At 38.9% G+C, this 17,096-nt stretch overlaps 12 protein-coding genes across 12 annotated transcripts; 7 read left to right on the top strand and 5 right to left on the bottom strand.

Annotated features, from left to right (window-relative positions):
- Positions 1–19: 19 nt before the first annotated feature.
- On the top strand, positions 20–1,264 carry NTA1 (amidase; the record flags this gene model as incomplete). The annotated part of the gene is made up of 1 exon (XM_002498039.1): positions 20–1,264. The coding sequence occupies one exon, from the start codon at positions 20–22 to the stop codon at positions 1,262–1,264; it is 1,245 nt and encodes a 414-aa protein (XP_002498084.1).
- A 182-nt stretch (positions 1,265–1,446) lies between these two features.
- MNN14 (Mnn14p) lies at positions 1,447–4,584 on the bottom strand (the record flags this gene model as incomplete). The annotated part of the gene is made up of 1 exon (XM_002498038.1): positions 1,447–4,584. One exon carries the CDS (start codon positions 4,582–4,584, stop codon positions 1,447–1,449), a length of 3,138 nt encoding a protein of 1,045 aa, XP_002498083.1.
- Positions 4,585–4,903: 319 nt separating this feature from the next.
- LSM6 (U4/U6-U5 snRNP complex subunit LSM6) lies at positions 4,904–5,251 on the top strand (the record flags this gene model as incomplete). Its single annotated transcript, XM_002498037.1, has 1 exon — positions 4,904–5,251. One exon carries the CDS (start codon positions 4,904–4,906, stop codon positions 5,249–5,251), a length of 348 nt encoding a protein of 115 aa, XP_002498082.1.
- A 68-nt stretch (positions 5,252–5,319) lies between these two features.
- Positions 5,320–5,631, bottom strand: ATP17 (F1F0 ATP synthase subunit f; the record flags this gene model as incomplete). The annotated part of the gene is made up of 1 exon (XM_002498036.1): positions 5,320–5,631. One exon carries the CDS (start codon positions 5,629–5,631, stop codon positions 5,320–5,322), a length of 312 nt encoding a protein of 103 aa, XP_002498081.1.
- A 174-nt stretch (positions 5,632–5,805) lies between these two features.
- Positions 5,806–7,281, bottom strand: ARH1 (NADPH-adrenodoxin reductase; the record flags this gene model as incomplete). Its single annotated transcript, XM_002498035.1, has 1 exon — positions 5,806–7,281. One exon carries the CDS (start codon positions 7,279–7,281, stop codon positions 5,806–5,808), a length of 1,476 nt encoding a protein of 491 aa, XP_002498080.1.
- A 185-nt stretch (positions 7,282–7,466) lies between these two features.
- Positions 7,467–8,186, top strand: IAH1 (isoamyl acetate-hydrolyzing esterase; the record flags this gene model as incomplete). The annotated part of the gene is made up of 1 exon (XM_002498034.1): positions 7,467–8,186. The coding sequence occupies one exon, from the start codon at positions 7,467–7,469 to the stop codon at positions 8,184–8,186; it is 720 nt and encodes a 239-aa protein (XP_002498079.1).
- Positions 8,187–8,341: 155 nt separating this feature from the next.
- On the top strand, positions 8,342–9,691 carry BCS1 (bifunctional AAA family ATPase chaperone/translocase BCS1; the record flags this gene model as incomplete). The annotated part of the gene is made up of 1 exon (XM_002498033.1): positions 8,342–9,691. The coding sequence occupies one exon, from the start codon at positions 8,342–8,344 to the stop codon at positions 9,689–9,691; it is 1,350 nt and encodes a 449-aa protein (XP_002498078.1).
- Positions 9,692–9,702: 11 nt separating this feature from the next.
- On the bottom strand, positions 9,703–9,924 carry WIP1 (Wip1p; the record flags this gene model as incomplete). The annotated part of the gene is made up of 1 exon (XM_002498032.1): positions 9,703–9,924. The coding sequence occupies one exon, from the start codon at positions 9,922–9,924 to the stop codon at positions 9,703–9,705; it is 222 nt and encodes a 73-aa protein (XP_002498077.1).
- A 203-nt stretch (positions 9,925–10,127) lies between these two features.
- On the top strand, positions 10,128–11,117 carry PHO92 (mRNA-binding phosphate metabolism regulator; the record flags this gene model as incomplete). The annotated part of the gene is made up of 1 exon (XM_002498031.1): positions 10,128–11,117. The coding sequence occupies one exon, from the start codon at positions 10,128–10,130 to the stop codon at positions 11,115–11,117; it is 990 nt and encodes a 329-aa protein (XP_002498076.1).
- Positions 11,118–11,275: 158 nt separating this feature from the next.
- Positions 11,276–11,962, top strand: CAT5 (putative monooxygenase CAT5; the record flags this gene model as incomplete). Its single annotated transcript, XM_002498030.1, has 1 exon — positions 11,276–11,962. The coding sequence occupies one exon, from the start codon at positions 11,276–11,278 to the stop codon at positions 11,960–11,962; it is 687 nt and encodes a 228-aa protein (XP_002498075.1).
- Positions 11,963–12,019: 57 nt separating this feature from the next.
- FRQ1 (frequenin) lies at positions 12,020–12,592 on the bottom strand (the record flags this gene model as incomplete). Its single annotated transcript, XM_002498029.1, has 1 exon — positions 12,020–12,592. One exon carries the CDS (start codon positions 12,590–12,592, stop codon positions 12,020–12,022), a length of 573 nt encoding a protein of 190 aa, XP_002498074.1.
- A 585-nt stretch (positions 12,593–13,177) lies between these two features.
- Positions 13,178–17,095, top strand: UBP2 (ubiquitin-specific protease UBP2; the record flags this gene model as incomplete). Its single annotated transcript, XM_002498028.1, has 1 exon — positions 13,178–17,095. One exon carries the CDS (start codon positions 13,178–13,180, stop codon positions 17,093–17,095), a length of 3,918 nt encoding a protein of 1,305 aa, XP_002498073.1.
- Between the last annotated feature and the right edge of the window lies 1 nt (position 17,096).

Here is a 17,096-nt window from a genome sequence, read left to right as displayed (position 1 = left end):
GAAAATCAATATCAAAAGAATGAGTTCGTTGGTAAAGAGTAATCTAGCAGTTAATCTCAAAATCGCAATTGTTCAATTGAACTCACAAATTGGTCAAATTCAACCAGCAGTTGGTAGAACTTGGGAATTGTTAAAAAAGTTCAATAATAGGGTCTCGAGTACTCCAAAGAAACCTGATATTATTATTTTCCCAGAATTTGCACTCACTGGCTATAATTTTCATTCAAGGGATCAAATATTACCTTATTGTTGTGTTCCAAACAAGGGCCCCTCTTATGAGCTAGCATGTAAAGTGTCCTCTATGTTTCAATGTTACACGGTGATTGGATATCCTGAAAGGACTGCGGCTGGTGATAAATTATACAATTCAGCTATTGTGATAAATCCACAAGGAGAACTGGTCTTCAACTACAGAAAGTCATTCTTGTACCAAACAGACGAAGAATGGGATTGTTTGGAGAATCCACAGGGCTTTCAAACTTTCCCTCTGAGCTTTAAAGATATAGCTAGAGACCAACAGGGTAATGTTCAAGACGTCACATTGAAGACATCGATTGGTATTTGTATGGACTTAAGTCCTTATAAATTTAAGGCACCTTTCCACGATTACGAATTTGCTACCTATAACGTGGATCAAGGAACTGAATTAATAATTTGCCCCATGGCATGGTTGCATTCCACTTCTGCGATTGCTGGCGATGATAATGAAACCGAATTGCAAGCTTCCATGGATAATATTGCCAAGAATTGTACAAGAGAAAATATCCCCACAGTTGGAACACAGGGGGAGTTTGATATTGATATTGATGGTCATGAAACCCCAAGGTTACCAAGAGAAGATGAAGATGATAGAAATTTGTTTCGAGAATTGAATAAACCTGATATGTGTAATGTGAACTATTGGTTACTAAGATTTTTACCATTTTTAGGTTTGAAGGAAAGAAGTGAATGGTCAGTAGCAGCCTTAGCAAAATTAATTGTGCGTGGGCGCTTACTTCGTTCTTCTTACATTGGGGCTGCGTTGGATAATTATTGGTCATTTAAAAATAAAAATGCAGTCCTTGCAATTGCCAATAGATGCGGTATCGAAGAAGGTAAAACCGTATTCGCAGGGTCTTCAGGTATTTACAAGTTTAACGGTCAAGAATATGAAAATCACGATTCATTAGATTCTACCAATTTCAGCGTAGAATTAAAGGGTAACTTGGGCAAAGGTAATGAAGGAATTATATACAGAGAAGTGAATTTCCAAGTTTCACGCTAATGCTTTATTAAATACAACCTATACAAAACAAAAACAAAAAAAAAATCATAGGAATGGAATTAAGCGGGAGGGTGGTGGAGCTAAAACAACAAAATAGAAATGAAACGCCTTTTTTTTTATTTTATTTTTTCTTGTCTCTTGTCTTCATGCACTATTAATTAAAGAGAACCTTCGTCTACTCATTATTTTTTCCTCCTGTCATCAGAATAGTCCTTTTCAAACAATTTATTATCCTTCGGAATTGGAATGCCAATCCGATTGTAATCGTATATTTCGCCAGCTTCATCGGTAGTAACAAATAAGGAAGATTTTTTCTCATAAAAAGCTGTTGCTGCTGCTGTTAAATCTTTGTAAACTTCGTAACTGACTTGATCCGTAACTTTGTTAATTTCATTCCTGGTTAATTTTTGTGTCATTCCTTCCCAAAGTCTTTTCTCGTAAACATAAAGTGTAGCATCCTTTACCGGTGAACTCATGTTTGGAGCTATATTATGGCGTAAAATCTCCAAAACGTCTTCCTTTTCTATCTTGTTCAGCGTAGTATCGTATTGAATTTCCAGTTCTTTGAGACGATAAGCTGAAACATTATAAGAGGTATAGTACAGACTGAAAAGATCGGTATAACCAATATTGTGCATATTTTCAAAAAGTGGATCCATATCTTCCTGTTTCAAATCATGAACAGGTGATTTAATTTCTCTCAAGTTTGCATTCCATGAATTAATATTAGCAAATCTTTTCAAAATGCTCAAATTGAACCATGAACGAAGTTCTGGAACATAAACATTACCTTGATATACTGTAAATCCTAAATTCTCTGGAACGTAATACTCTTTGCGTAGATCATAAATGACTTTGTAAGGTACTAGGGCTTCGACGCCGTGGTATATAGTCTTTACCAATGGTGAAGCAAAATCCATGGTGATAAAATGGTTATTTCTACAGTTGTAAGCACCAACTTCACGATTCATATAATAACGTTGTTCTGGTGTTAACCCCTTCTGTGGAGCAGTTCTCATTTTAAAATGATCCCTTTCGCCTTTGTCAACATTTTTAATCCAGTCCTTTTGTTCGTTATTAAATTCTTCTTCATGTTCCTTGGCATATTGTGAAAGAGCTGTAATATTCATCGAGGCATAACCGTCACCTTTTTCTGGAAAATCAAAGTCTTTCATGCCTTGTTCTAAATTAATACCCTTTTTCTTTTCTTCATACCAATCTTTGAAATTTTCACGTTGAGGATTTGAAGAAACACTTATACCAGTAATATCCACGTAGAGACCAGAATCAACATCAATAAATCTTGCATCAATATTGTTCTGACCATTACCATTGGTACGCACTGTAATGGAAGTTCCAACATCAACCAGATACTTACCATTACCTTCTCTTGGATCTTCAAGAATTAAAGACTGGTTAAAATATTGACTTAACAGGTGTAAATGACGAATTGGCATTTGAACATCGTAATCGTTATCCCATGGGAAATTTTTACCGTTGTATAAATAACCATAAAGTGAACCGTGAGCAACCCAAGTTAGCAAACCGTTAACTCTTGTAAATTTTAACCAAGTGCGGATTAGAGAATTTAATCTCGCCTGATATTCTTGATATTCTTCAACTAATCCACCGTTAAAGAATCTTTTATCTCTATGGTACCCCATACCAGCAAATTGTGAAATATGAGCAGCTTCACTCAAGTATTTGGGTTGTAACGCCGGATGGTAACTGATAGAAACCTTTAATGACTCCAAATACTGTTCTTCATGAGGTGAAATTTTCTTATCATCTTTCAATTTTTCTAATTCCTTGATCTTAGCCCTAACGTCAAACTCAAAATCACTTGGTTTCAGCGGTATGGCACTTTCATCCTCTTGAGTTCTTTGCGCATCAGGAATTACAACTTTTGATCTAAATGCGGCATCGCTTAGTAGAAAATCGTGGAAAGTTTGTAAGTGATCAAATTTGTAGTCAGAATTTTTATCAGCACGAGTCATGTGACGCGACAGGTATGTATCCAATAGGCGGGATTCGATCAAATTCGACCTTTGAGAGCGTAATGGAAATCTGTATGCCGAACGAGCCCCCTCTAAGACTGTCAACGATAATGGATTATTCAATTTAGTTATCAGATAAGATCTCGCCTGCATTTGATAAACCTCCGGTCTAACGTCCTCATGTAATTCGTGAACCTGAATTGGCAAATTAAACTTAACAGGACCATTAACAGATTTACACTGACCTTCAGGAATGTTTTCGGGGGCTGCTTTTTCGTTTCTAATCTTTCTGTACCATTCAGCATCGTAGTATTTGACGCGCTGGTAAGAAAACAAGTAGTCTCCTACAGATGCTTCAAGTTCGTCCAGTTTATCAGAATTGAATGCTTTCTCATAAAAAAAGGCACATCCTAATTCTACCCCACCATCGTGGACAGCTGCGATCAATTTATCAAAATCATGATGATCTATCCAATCATACCATGAAAATGGCATTTCCGGCAGTGGTTCTTCATTCGTGATGTCCGCATGGGCCTCATGTTGATAAGTCATCGCTGTATTCATCGCATGATCCAAATAAACTGTCCATACAAGCCTTGGGTCACTGTCGTAGTAATGCAAATCGTCAATAGACTCCAGCTGCTGCCCCTTTTTTGCTCCGAATGACGGAGTCAAAAGTGATCCTTTCAATGTGTACACATCAGGCCAAATCATACTCGTATCGAACTTAAACTTACGGTATAGCGCACGGGCTTGATCCAGCTTGGATCCTGCTGATCCAATAATAAGCGGCACCTCTGCATCTTCACTGCTGCTAAAACTCGCTTGCTTTACAATAATAAACACTATAACAGAAAAAAGCAGAACCCGCTGTATAAGTGACTTATGGGAGTTAACCCAACGCAAACCTCCCTTTGCAAGCAGCGTCATCGTAGAGTATAGAAGCGGTTGAGTATCGCGGCAGTATTGCAGTAGTTTATTACTGATCGGTTGTATTGAAGTACGTGTCCGATGCGTTCCCCGTTTCGGTTTCGGATTCTCAGGGTCTTTATATACTGTGAATAAAATACGGTAACCAGGCTGCAGTTTTCTGCCAGCACTACTACAAGCGGTTACTCCTTTTCTTACGGTGGTAGGAGCCGACGCGAACCAAGAAAACGGAATTAAGGCTAGCCAAAAAACGGAGTAGGAGAGAGTGAGAAAATATCCGCCGTTAAAAGGGACTGAATAGGCTGCTGCAAGGCGATACAAGACTATATAGGGTGGTGTAAGGCGCTTCGGGGCAGTGTGAATGTGTTTCAGATTGTGCGCCAGTGCACCCATTACGTGGGACAGTTAGCCCCACCTTTTTTCGTTTAATAGTGAACCCTGGCTTATTTTCCCGTTACGGCTGTAGCACTATAGTAGTACCCGCCAACCATTGTCTAAGTGGGGAGCGGTGGAGGGGCATGCATTTTAGGTCTAGAACACTTCGAGGCGTTGTAAAGTGGTTTCTCTCGCTTTTACTGTGTTGTTCATGCCGCCCCAAATAAGCTTTCAGTATGTTTTTCCCGGCGAACATGTTTGAAGAATGCTGAGAATATAGAAAAGTGATTGCACGTGATTGGCAGTGATGCTAGAGTCCGAAGGATGGTAAAAAAAAATGGTTGATGTATGTATGTATGTATGTATGTATACAAGAGGTATAGGATTAACGTGGTCGGTTGATAGTACGCCTATATACAAAGGAGACTGGAGTATAATAGTGACAATGGCAAAGATAGATTCTTCACAATTCTTGTCGACTATTATCGGACAGAATGTTCATGTTAAGCTTCATTCTGGTATGCTTTATAGAGGTAGATTAGAATCTATTGATGGATTTATGAATGTTGCACTTTCGAGTGCTAAGGAACACTACGAAACTGGTGAAAACGGATTGCTTAGAACATACCCTACAGACGTTTTCCTAAGAGGTACGCAAGTTATGTACATTAGTGAAGTTAAGTAAGTTTAAAAATCGAATGAATGACGTTGAATATTTACTTAATCCTAATCGTATTTATAAAATAAATTCGTCTAATGGTGTTCACCGTTCTTTGAATGTCTCAAATGGAAATAGTACTCCAATGAATAGCCCATAACCAAGATTGACACAGCAAGGTGCCACAATGGTTTACCACTTGCATTGTCACCATCGAAATATTTGGCTTTGTATTTGCTGATCAAACCAGTTGGCTTAATGGCAGGGGCAGGGCCCTGTGGTAAAGATTTGTAGAATTGGACCACGTTACCAATACGCTTTGCGTTTGGAGCAGAGCCGATGTTTTGTGACGAAACGACCTTTGGTGGAATTAGAGTGGACAATGAACGTCTTGCAATGGGATTCATCGTGTATGAAACTGCGTTATTAGCTATTCCCCTTTCTTTGCTTGTTGGTGCAGTTGAGATTAGTGCTTTAATTCCTTTCTAGCTTCGGGAGCGTTTCCTTCGGTGTCGCATGTACCCGTGTGGAATGATTTTCAAAAGATGGGAATCTCATTGGGTGAATAAGAGCGAATGGTATTAATGGTTCATGGAGAGGTAGTTGTAGATTTCTGGTTCTGTTAGATATTTAGAGCGTACTCTGCCCATTTGTTTACCCTTGTTGAGTTCACTTTGGTTGATTTTTTCCCAATCCTGCCATGTCGTATGGCGGATGTTGCTCAAATCAACGGGTGGAATGCGTTCCAGGTTTTGCTGATTCTGTAGATCATGGAGTACTTGGTCAGCAACTTGGAAAGAATCCTCCATTGTAGTGGCGATTACACCTTGAGATCCTCTACGAATCCATCCGGCGGCATAGAGGCGTTCGATGGGTTCGTTTTCCGTTGTAAGAACCCTCCCGCGGTCGTTGGCAATACGATCGCCGAGCCATTTAACCGCCAAAGGTTTAAATTCTGACATCGGTTGGCCCTTGTACCCTAATGACGTAATCAGTAGATCTACATTGTAGTTCAATTCGGAATTTGGCAGTTGTTTAACACGATTATCTGGAGTCAATTCGTTTTCACACAGTTGCAAGGATTGAACGCGCCCTTGGTCGTTGGTTTGGGTTTGTAATGGAGTCTTCAAGTAGTCAAGGACCCAGTGAGATCGTTCCTCTGGTGGTGGACCGTGTTTCTTGTAATTTTTCTTTGTTCTCTTGTCAAATGGCGTTGAATATTCTTGACACATCTCTACGCGTCTTTTAAACGGTCTATCCTTTAATTGATCATCGTTGAAGAGTGTGGGATGGAAGTACTTTTGATCGATTTTGCCGCGCACACCAAACCTTTCCATTTCCCAAAGTTCTCTCAATTCTCTGTTTGTGAATTTCGAATGTATGAAATCTCTACGTGCAATCATTTTCACTTCTTGTATTGGTGCCTGTTTTAACTTGTCAATTGCAACTCTTGAAATATCAGTCGGTTGCCATATCTCATCCACACGGTTTGTCATTAATACTCTCGTTATGTCAAGTGCTACATTACCATGACCAATGATACCAACACGATGCACTTGAGACCAGTCAAACTCTGTAAATCTTTTATCGTTTGCAAAGCCTGGATGGCCATTATACCAATTGACGAAGTCTCTACTGCTAAAGACACCAGATGCATCTTCACCAGGAATGCCCAATGCGCGACTACTTTGACATCCGTAAGCTAAAATCACAGCATCTTCTTGCTTCAATAGTTGTTGCAGTGGTATTTCATCAGATCCAATCGTCACACCGCCAATAAAGCTAAATTTACGTCCATCTTTGCCCTGATTAAAAGTTTCTGCACATTCTGCAAAGGTATCTTCGCAGTTTTTAACTTCAGGATGGTCTGGTGCTACACCATATCTGCTCAATCCGTATGGTACTGGCAGTTTTTCCCAAAGAGTAACATGTATCGGATCAGGACTTTTGTTCAATAGACGATAAGCAGTATAAAAGCCTGATGGACCTGAACCAACGACGGAAATACGCTTCGAGGCCCATCGAACGAATTTCAGTGATAATCCATCTAAGATCATTTCTTTTTTTCCTCGAAACTGCTGCTTTTCAGTATTTGTTGCTTTATCCACTAGTTGGTCTCTTTAGTATAAAATATCGAGATTAAGTTGGGTTTACTTTCAACCCTTGGTGACTAAAGACCACGTATATACATATATTGCAGAATAACGACCAAAAATAAAAATAAACGAAAAAACCCTTATCGATGGAATACAAGAAGTTTTTGATGTTTGGAGATTCCATTACGGAATTCTCTTTCAATACTAGACCCCAACCTGAAGAGAATCTTGGTGATCAATTTGCCCTTGGAGCAGCATTAACTAATGATTATAGTAGAAAGTTAACAGTCTTACAACGTGGATTCGCTGGTTATAACTCCAAATGGGGGCTAAAAATTCTACCTAAGATCTTAGAATATGAGCAAAACATTGTCATTGGTTTTATCTTTTTTGGATCCAATGACTCTTGTGCTGGTGGTCCTCAGCGTGTTCCCGAAGATGAATATGAATCGAATTTGCACAAATCGGTTCAGATGTTTAAAGCTCGATCCATAAAGCCAATTCTTGTCGGACCAGCATTTTATGACAGCTCTAAATGGGAACCTTCACGTCAAGATGAAGTAAGGCAAGGTTACGCTAGATCTAACGAAGGATTTATCAGATATGGTAAGATTACCGCAAGTGTTGCATCAAAAGAAAATGTTCCATTCTTAGACCTTCGTGCTGCAATGGAACGTGAAGCTGGTAAAAATTGGACGGATTTCCTCGTTGATGGATTACATTTCAATGGTAAAGGATATGAAGTCTTCTACAAGGAGTTGCTGCAGGCAATCAGCGATCACTACCCAGAATACCATCCTTATAACATGGCAATTACACCTCCGTACTGGAAGTATGTAAGTGAGGATGAATCTAAATTGGATTAGTTCTTGTAAAGCAAGCTGTTCCTTGTTTTCTTGTAGACGATGATCAATGTAGTCAAGAGCCGAAATTTCAACTAGACTTTTCACTTTTTATAAATAATGCCTGTTTAATAGAAGACAGAAACGAAAAATAATAAATTATAAAAGGTACAATCAAGATGCCTGAAACGCCTGCAGGGCCTCCCAGTGTTGAAAATACCTCTGTTGCCTCTCCAGTTGGTTCTACTAGTCCTAATAAAAGTGGACCCCTAGGTAAATTCCTTGATAATGTTATGGAGAACAATCCATATTTCGCCGCTGGTGGTGGATTGATGTTATTGGGGACTGGTCTGGCAGTTGCTAGATCCGGGGTTGTTAGAGCAAGTAGGCTGCTATATCGTCAGATGATTGTAGATCTAGAAATTCAGTCTAAGGATAAGAGTTACAGTTGGTTTTTACAATGGATGTCCAATCATCCACATAGGATTTCCAAGCATTTATCTGTGAGAACTACTTATATACAACATGATAATGGATCGGCTAGTACCAAGTTTGCTTTAGTACCAGGTCCTGGTAACCATTGGATTCGTTATAAAGGAGCCTACATTAGAATCAAAAGAGAAAGATCGGGAAAAATGATAGATATTACCAGTGGATCTCCATTTGAAATTGTGACCCTAACTACATTATGGAGAGATAGACATCTTTTCAATGAAATCTTAGATGAAGCTAAAGGTATTGCCTTAAAGAGTACAGAGGGTAAAACTGTGATTTACACATCTTTTGGGCCTGAGTGGAGGAAATTTGGCCAACCAAAAGCAAAGAGAGCACTGCCTTCGGTGATCCTTGATAAGGGAATCTCAGGTGGAATAGTAGAGGATATAAGAGATTTTATGAAAAATGGTAAGTGGTATTCGGATAGAGGTATCCCCTATAGAAGAGGTTATTTACTATATGGGCCACCAGGTTCTGGTAAGACAAGCTTTATTCAGGCCTTAGCTGGTGAATTGGATTATAACATTTGTATCTTAAATTTGTCTGAGGGCCACTTGACAGATGATAGGTTAAATCATTTGATGAATAACATGCCAGAAAGGAGTTTACTTCTACTAGAGGATATCGATGCCGCTTTCAACACGAGAAAACAATCAGGTGAGAATGGATTCCACTCTAGTGTTACTTTCAGTGGTCTACTAAATGCATTAGATGGTGTCACCTCTTCGGAGGAGGCAATTACATTCATGACCACGAATCATCCAGAAAAATTGGATCCGGCTCTTATGAGGCCAGGTAGAATTGATTATAAGGTTTACATCGGAGATGCTACACCTTATCAGGTGGAAAAGATGTTCATGAAATTCTACCCAGGTGAATCTGAATTGTGCAAACAATTTGTCGATAAAATACGCAATTTGGACATTACTGTAAGTACAGCTCATCTGCAAGGCCTCTTTGTTATGAATAAGGACCAGCCCGCTAAGGCCTTGCACATGGCTGATACGCTACGTAACCAAAACAATTTCTTGTAAATAAATACATATTAAGCATCCAAAAGTTCGTCTAGTGCAGCCTCCAGATGAGCAGGTCTCACTTCGTTGAAACCATCTCTATGAGCGTTCGATTGAGCTTCTACCAATAACTTACGCAACATCTCTTGAAACCCACTAGACAAGATCAATCTTTCAGACTCACTAGGTTCCTCTACGAATTCGTAACGTTTTCTCCATTGATCTAAAAGGTATTGGCCCAAATCAAAACCCATCTTGACAGTTTTGTGCTGAAACTTTACTTTGGTAAAACGCTGATGATGCTTTTCTCTATGTACTCGTCTTAAGGCGTCTGGTTACCCGGATTTGAATTGTGGTAGATATATCGGCGGCTAATGTGGGGAAAAACAGATTTAGCCAATTACTCTTTACTTTCTTCTGAACTAGAGGAAATAAAAATAGCTTAAAGACATTTAAGATGGATTGGTACTACGTTGATAGACCTGTGAGAACGATTGAGGACTCTTTTAAGGACTTGGAATCCATCTTCAAAGATAAGAACAATAATGATACTCCACGGATCCCACTAACTGATGAGCTGTACAAGCCATTCGGTGATACCAATATCAATTTGAATAGTAGTATTTCCGCTGAAAATAATAACTACGTTGCTACACCTAGGTTACCACTCGCTTCAGCTACTTTGGAGGATTCATCAGCGGTATGTTCACCTGTTCAACCGGTGCAATCACCATTAAACACTTTGCAGACTCTTGAAGCTCATGCATTCAGGTCAGTGGTTCCTAAGCAGATAGTATCACCACAACCACAACCACAACCACCATTACAAGTGGATTTTCAATCTCAGGTTCACCGGGCCGCTGCCGCGGCCACCAGTGTAACATCACCTATCGGTGGTATTTCCACTAATGCCAACCATTCGAATTGGAAACCGCCACAAAAGAAGAGCTCGGCAATTATTCCACCTTGGATTCACGTTCCCGATCATTCTCGATTCTTTGTCATCAAATCATCAAGTTTAGAGCACGTCAAGAAATCGTTTTACAATGGTATTTGGTCATCCACATTTTATGGTAATAAGAGGTTGTCAGAAGCTTATGAATCTTTGCCTCAAGGTGCAAAGATCTACCTTTTATTTTCCGTTAATGCATCGGGAAGATTTTGTGGGGTAGCTGAAATGAGTTCTAATCTAAGAGAGGATTTGGATACAAGTATTTGGGGAGATAATTCACGTTACCGTCATGCCTTCAAAGTACGTTGGATTGTCGTGAGAGATGTGCATAACAGATCTTTAAAGCAGTTTTTAATTCCCGCCAATGACATGAAACCAGTGACTAATTCGAGAGACACACAAGAGATCCCGGCGACAATCAGCAAATCCATTTTAAAGTTGTTCAAATATGAACAAAGTGAGGTTCAATCGTTTTTAGATGATGATTATTCATGAATACTTTTGTCTAGTTTCTCATTTTTTGTTGTTTTCTCTTTTTTTTTATCATATGGACGTTCGTTCGATTACGAACTTCAAGGGACAAACTCTTAGCACTTTTTGTTTTCATACAGAAATATTATGATAAAAATAGCTAGAGATTCATCCCAATTGCTATGTTAAGAACTATTAATCCCACGACCAGGCGTTGGTTTTCAGTGCTATCTTCATTAAAGAACACTGCTGCCAGCGAACCTGTTAAAGAACCTGTGACAGCTAAGGCGGAACCATTGTCAGAGGCACGGGAGGCATATTTGGAAAGAGCAGTCCGTGTAGATCAAGCTGGTGAATTAGGAGCCGATTACATTTATGCAGGTCAATATTTTGTTTTAGCCAATAAATACCCTCATTTAAAATCTGTATTACAGCACATGTGGGATCAAGAGGTTCATCATCATAATACGTTTAACCGTTGGCAAACCGAGAATAGAGTTAGACCTTCACTAATTACACCATTGTGGAAATTAGGAGCATTTACCATGGGGGCAGGTACCGCAGCCATTTCATCAGAGGCAGCCATGGCATGTACAGAAGCAGTGGAAACTGTTATAGGAGGTCATTATAATCAACAATTACGTTGTCTTGCTAATCAATACGATTTAAAATGGACGGATGGTACAAACGGTCCTACAAAAGAGATTAAATCGCTCACTGAAACTATCAGACAGTTTAGAGATGACGAATTAGAGCATTTGAACACAGCTATTGAACATGATTCAAGAAAAGCAGTTCCCTACATTTTGCTTACAGAGGGGATCAAAGGGATTTGCCGTGTAGCCATTTGGACTGCAGAGAGAATATGAGTGCTACGAGAAACAATATTTTTGTCTTATCCTTTTTTTTTTTTTTAATACATCATATTATACCAACCCATCGTACAGATTCAAAGAACTGATGATTGAAGGGTCAACCCTTGACCCTTCCCTAAATTCATCTAATGTTATATATCCGTCCTCATTCTTGTCCATCAGTTTAAATATTTTACGAACCCTCAATTCAGGCGTAGCTTCATCATCACTTAATTTGACCATGGATCCCATCATTTTGTATATGCTAGTAACAATCGTCAACATTTCATCGAATGTAATAAAACCATCATGATTTAAATCGTACAATTGAAATGTCCACACGAGTTTTTCCTCCAGGGTTCCTCTCGAAGTGGTACTTAATACTGTAATAAATTCTCTAAAGTCAACAGATCCACTGTTGTCCTTGTCAAAAACGCTAAAGAGATGATTGGCAAATTCTTCAGGAGATCCAAATGGAAAAAATTGTTTGTATATCTTGACAAAATCTTGGCGTGTTAATTGACCACTGGGACAATCTCTCAGGAATCCTTTGTGCCATTGCTGTATCTCTCGACGATCGAAATATGTCGACTGTCTCAACGATGTCAAATCATCTTTGGACAACTTCGATGCTTTTGCTCCCATGCTAAATGTAATGCTAATGCCCCTAAGTGACCACCTCGAGAATACTTGTTCAATCCTTGTTGGATGGTGATTAATGAAGGACGATGTGGAAAACTTCATCAACATTCAACATGTTTAAATTTCAGCGCGCGAGCAGATGTCAGTAAATACTAAGGAAAATATAGATAAAATAAATAATCACGATAGTGAATTAGAGATTAAGAGCCATTCGAACTGATCATTTCTATCCAATTGAATATTTGTGAATTTTTAGAAATTATCCGTAATAGATATATTTAAATGTCTTTCCGAGTTTATCTTAAAAAAGGGCTAAATTCCAGAAACAAAATTCTTTAAATATATTGCAAGATAGCTAGAGCAAGTGGTTAGGTCAGATAAGGGCTAAGTGGTAGCTTTTGGCGGCTAAGCTTCATTATTACAATCCGATTTGGTTAGGTGATCACTATGTACGAACATTGGTGTTGAGTGTAAGTGTAGGAATGCAGGTAAGTGCTTAAAGGAAGTGTCTCCTTCTCAATATAAGAACCACCATTAAATGGTAGTAGAGGTATCGAAATTGGTTCTTTTAGGGGTTTTACTGAGTTGATGCTGCTGAAGGACGAATCTAGTGAACCAGCAGTTGGTGGATCAGCGAGAGGCGTAGCCTCCAGTAGTGATTTACCACCTGAATTGGTGGAAACTGAACAAATTGGTGAAACGATGAGTGAAAGTGAGATTTCTGAAGATCCAGGTAAGAATGAATTGCTAGATACTCAAGATTCCGGTAAAGTTCCTCTGTATCCTGAGGCTGCTGCCCGTTTTCCTTTTAAAACGGCTGACAGGCTTCTGGACGATATTCTACACGATCTGTCATTTATCAATTCTGATGACCATTCGATTCTTTATTCTGATCTAAGCAATGGGATATTAAAATCGCCGGTGCTGTCATACTCGAGGAAAGTGGGTAAAACCAGGGCTTATAATTTGGGTTCACTTGTTGATCAGGTTGTACTTCAGACAAAATTCGAATATGATTCAGTGTCGTGTCCTCAGCATAACCATTTGCAAGTTTTTATGGGGGTGCTTATAGATGTAACGCAACAAAATGTGGCGACATTTAACAATTTGGCAACTTTACCGATTTTCCATTTAAAAGTAACGGTAAAGACCAGGGATGTCCTTGAACGCACCAAGAAAAAAGCAGGTATTACACATTATCATTCTCTGGATGAAAGTGAAATACATCCTTATGACAAGCAAGATCTTTTAACATTTGATTCTAAGGATCCACAATTGTTGGATTATGCCATCTATGTGTCCAGTGATTCAAACAAATTGATTTTAATCGAAATTTTCAAACCAGAATTTGATTCAGACGAAGAAAGAGATGCATTTAAGGAAGAATCTATCAATAATAGATATGAGATGGCTTGTAACAGGTTCGATTCTCTTGATCCAACAAGAATACCCACGCAACCTGATTGCATCAACACTCTTTTTAAAATATTTAAGGGACCATTGAATAGGAAAAGCTCAGAGGAACCGAGGAAAACCATCAATCCAAATAATGTTTCTCTCAACTCACATATCGACCCCACTTGGTTGACCTCCAAATACGGATTTGAACTTCATGTTGAAAAAGATGAGGAAACAGGTGAAGATATTCTAGAGTACGCCCCACCTGACTTGACCAACTACCATAGAGATTGGAAAGTGAGAAGACTTCGTGAGTCTTTTACTAGAAGATGCCTGGAATTGATCTTCTTGGGTAGAGTCTCCATCAGATTGCTGTCGCAAGAAGCCGTTAATAGAAATCCTAAAGTTTATCGGATCTTTAGCATGATGCAGACTAACTTCTCGACCATGTTCTGGTTTCAACTTTTGGGTGAATACAGGGCTATTTTCAGCACAGAAAGTAGTTCTCCATTAGATTCAGATCATCATTTCATAGATCTGTCAGCTTGTTACAATTACATCGACAGGGATATTATTCGCAATTATGAGGCACAGTGTACGTTAGATCCAGAAAACGTTGGGGTCTATGTTGATGCCCTCAATTTCATAGCAAACAGGAAAGGTGCATATCAGTTAATCGCTTATTGTGGTAAACAAGATTTCGTCGGCCAGGAAGCATTAGATCATGCATTGGGCGTTTTCCAAATCGATTCCAAAGAGTTTGACCCGCATAACTTGAATGATAGTGTTCTATTATCAATATACAAGAATGAAAGCGCCAGTACAAGAAATCCCAACAGACACGCAGAGTTAAAAAATTCCTTGAGGCTGCTTGCTAAGTTTAAAAAATCTCCAAAATTGAAGTTTTATGCTGATTACGAACCCTATAGAAATGTGACACAGGCATATGAGATTTTGGAAGTCGATGAATCTGTTGATGATGATATTATTCAAACGGCATACACAGTCAAAGTTAACGATTCGCCGGGTCTAAAAATTGATTGTGATAGGGCACTTTACACTATTGCTGTTCACTCAAGAAGTTTAGCACTTTTCAATTTCCTGGTGCAGCAATCCGAAGAATTTCAAGAGTATTTTGGTCCTGATCAATTTTCTTACCAAGATGCCCTTTCCGTCCTGCAAGTTAATGAGAATGCGGGTGATGATACAATCTTAGAAATTTTTCAACGTAAATGGTATAAAGAACCAGTATTTGACGCCGATCAATTTTTGAAATTGAAAGGCGCATTGTCCAAGATTGGATTTGAACGAAATTCTAAACTGATCTCACATTTTATTGACACTGGCACAGTTGATGCATCATGTCTTCCCGCTGAAAATTGGCCTACCGGGTTGAACAACATCGGTAATACCTGTTATTTGAATTCGCTTCTACAATACTATTTCTCGATTTCATCTTTAAGACAATACGTTTTGGATTATCGTAATACTGTCCAACATTTCTTGAACAATCAAGAATATGCTTCGAGAAGAATTGGTGGTAGAGAAATTACTGAAGCGGAAGTTGAAAGGTCGGTACAGTTTGTCTACCAACTTCGTGATTTGTTTGATTCTATGATTCATGCCCAAGACAGATGCGTCACTCCAAGAAAAGAACTTGCCTACTTGGCATTTGTACCCAGTGGGTTAGGAGTAGAATTCGAACTACCTAACGCATCTCAGGCTAATGCAAACGCTCCAGTTGAGAAAGAGAATTACGTCAATATCGATTCTGAACCTTCACCACCACCTAATGATGAACCTTTGCTCATAGATTTGGACGATGATTCTGACCCTAATAATCATTCAAAGCTTAACAAAAATTCTAATGACGACGGTAAGATCAATGAATTCGACAATTCTCAAGCAGGCGAGAATGATGTTGATGTTGATATTTCTATGACTGACAGTCCTGCTGAAGAAGAGAAAGTTACAAAAGCCGACAGTGGATCCTCAAGTAACAATTCCAACAAGGCGGTAGCCATGAACACTTCGACTCGTGTGGCTAAGATAAGTTCCGATCAACTTGAAAATGCACTGGAAATGGGGAGACAACAAGATGTCACGGAGTGCATTGGAAACGTTTTATTTCAATTGGAAAGCGCTTCTGATCCGATAAGCTTGGGTGATGACAATGAACAAAATGATTTGGTGAAACAATTGTTCTATGGTAATATAAAGCAGAATATTATTCCTTTGAAAGATGAAACCCAAGTTCGTACCAAATATGAACGCTTTTTATCGTTGTTGGTTAATATTGGTGACCATCCTAAGGATATCTATGATGCATTGGACTTGTACTTCCGAGATGAGTATTTGAAATTGGAAGAATACGGTGATGTCAAGAGAACAGTTGCTGTAACAGATTTCCCAACAATTCTACAGATTCAAATCCAGAGAGTATACTATGATCGCGAGCGGTTCATGCCGTTCAAGTCTGTTGCACCATTGCCTTTCAATGAAACTATTTACATGGATAGGTACAGTGATACTAATAACCCTGTGTTGATTAACCGCAAAAGAGAGACTGAAAAATTGGTGCAGGAACTCAATGGCCTGAAGGGAAGGCAACGTGAGCTGTTGAGCAAGAATGAGTTGGGACTATCAAGAAAGGGTGCTTTAATTGAGACTTCCAACTTCTTAAAGTCAGATGTTCTTGAAACTCAAGGCATTCAAATTGATAACAGGACTGGTCTGGCACAAGAATTAGATAATATTGTTTTGGGGATTAATGATGAGTTGTCGCAGCTATATCATAATATAACACAATTAGAGAGTAAGATCTCTCATCAGTTTGATGACTTTAAAAGCATAGGATACTCACTTTTCGCTGTATTCATTCACAGAGGAGAGGCTAGTTATGGTCATTATTGGATTTATATCAAGGACCGTTATAAAAGTGGCATATGGAGAAAATACAACGATGAAACTATCACAGAGGTTCCTGAGAGTGAAGTCTTTAATTTCTCAGAGGGGAATACCGCTACTCCATATTTTCTAGTTTACGTCAAGCAAGGTCATGAACAGGAGATTGAGCCCTTGAAAAGAGTATTAGAAGTAACTGTGTAAT

This window comes from Zygosaccharomyces rouxii (assembly GCF_000026365.1).
Source record: "Zygosaccharomyces rouxii strain CBS732 chromosome G complete sequence".
Classification (NCBI taxonomy): domain Eukaryota; kingdom Fungi; phylum Ascomycota; class Saccharomycetes; order Saccharomycetales; family Saccharomycetaceae; genus Zygosaccharomyces; species Zygosaccharomyces rouxii.
This window is presented reverse-complemented; position numbering and strand designations above follow the sequence as displayed.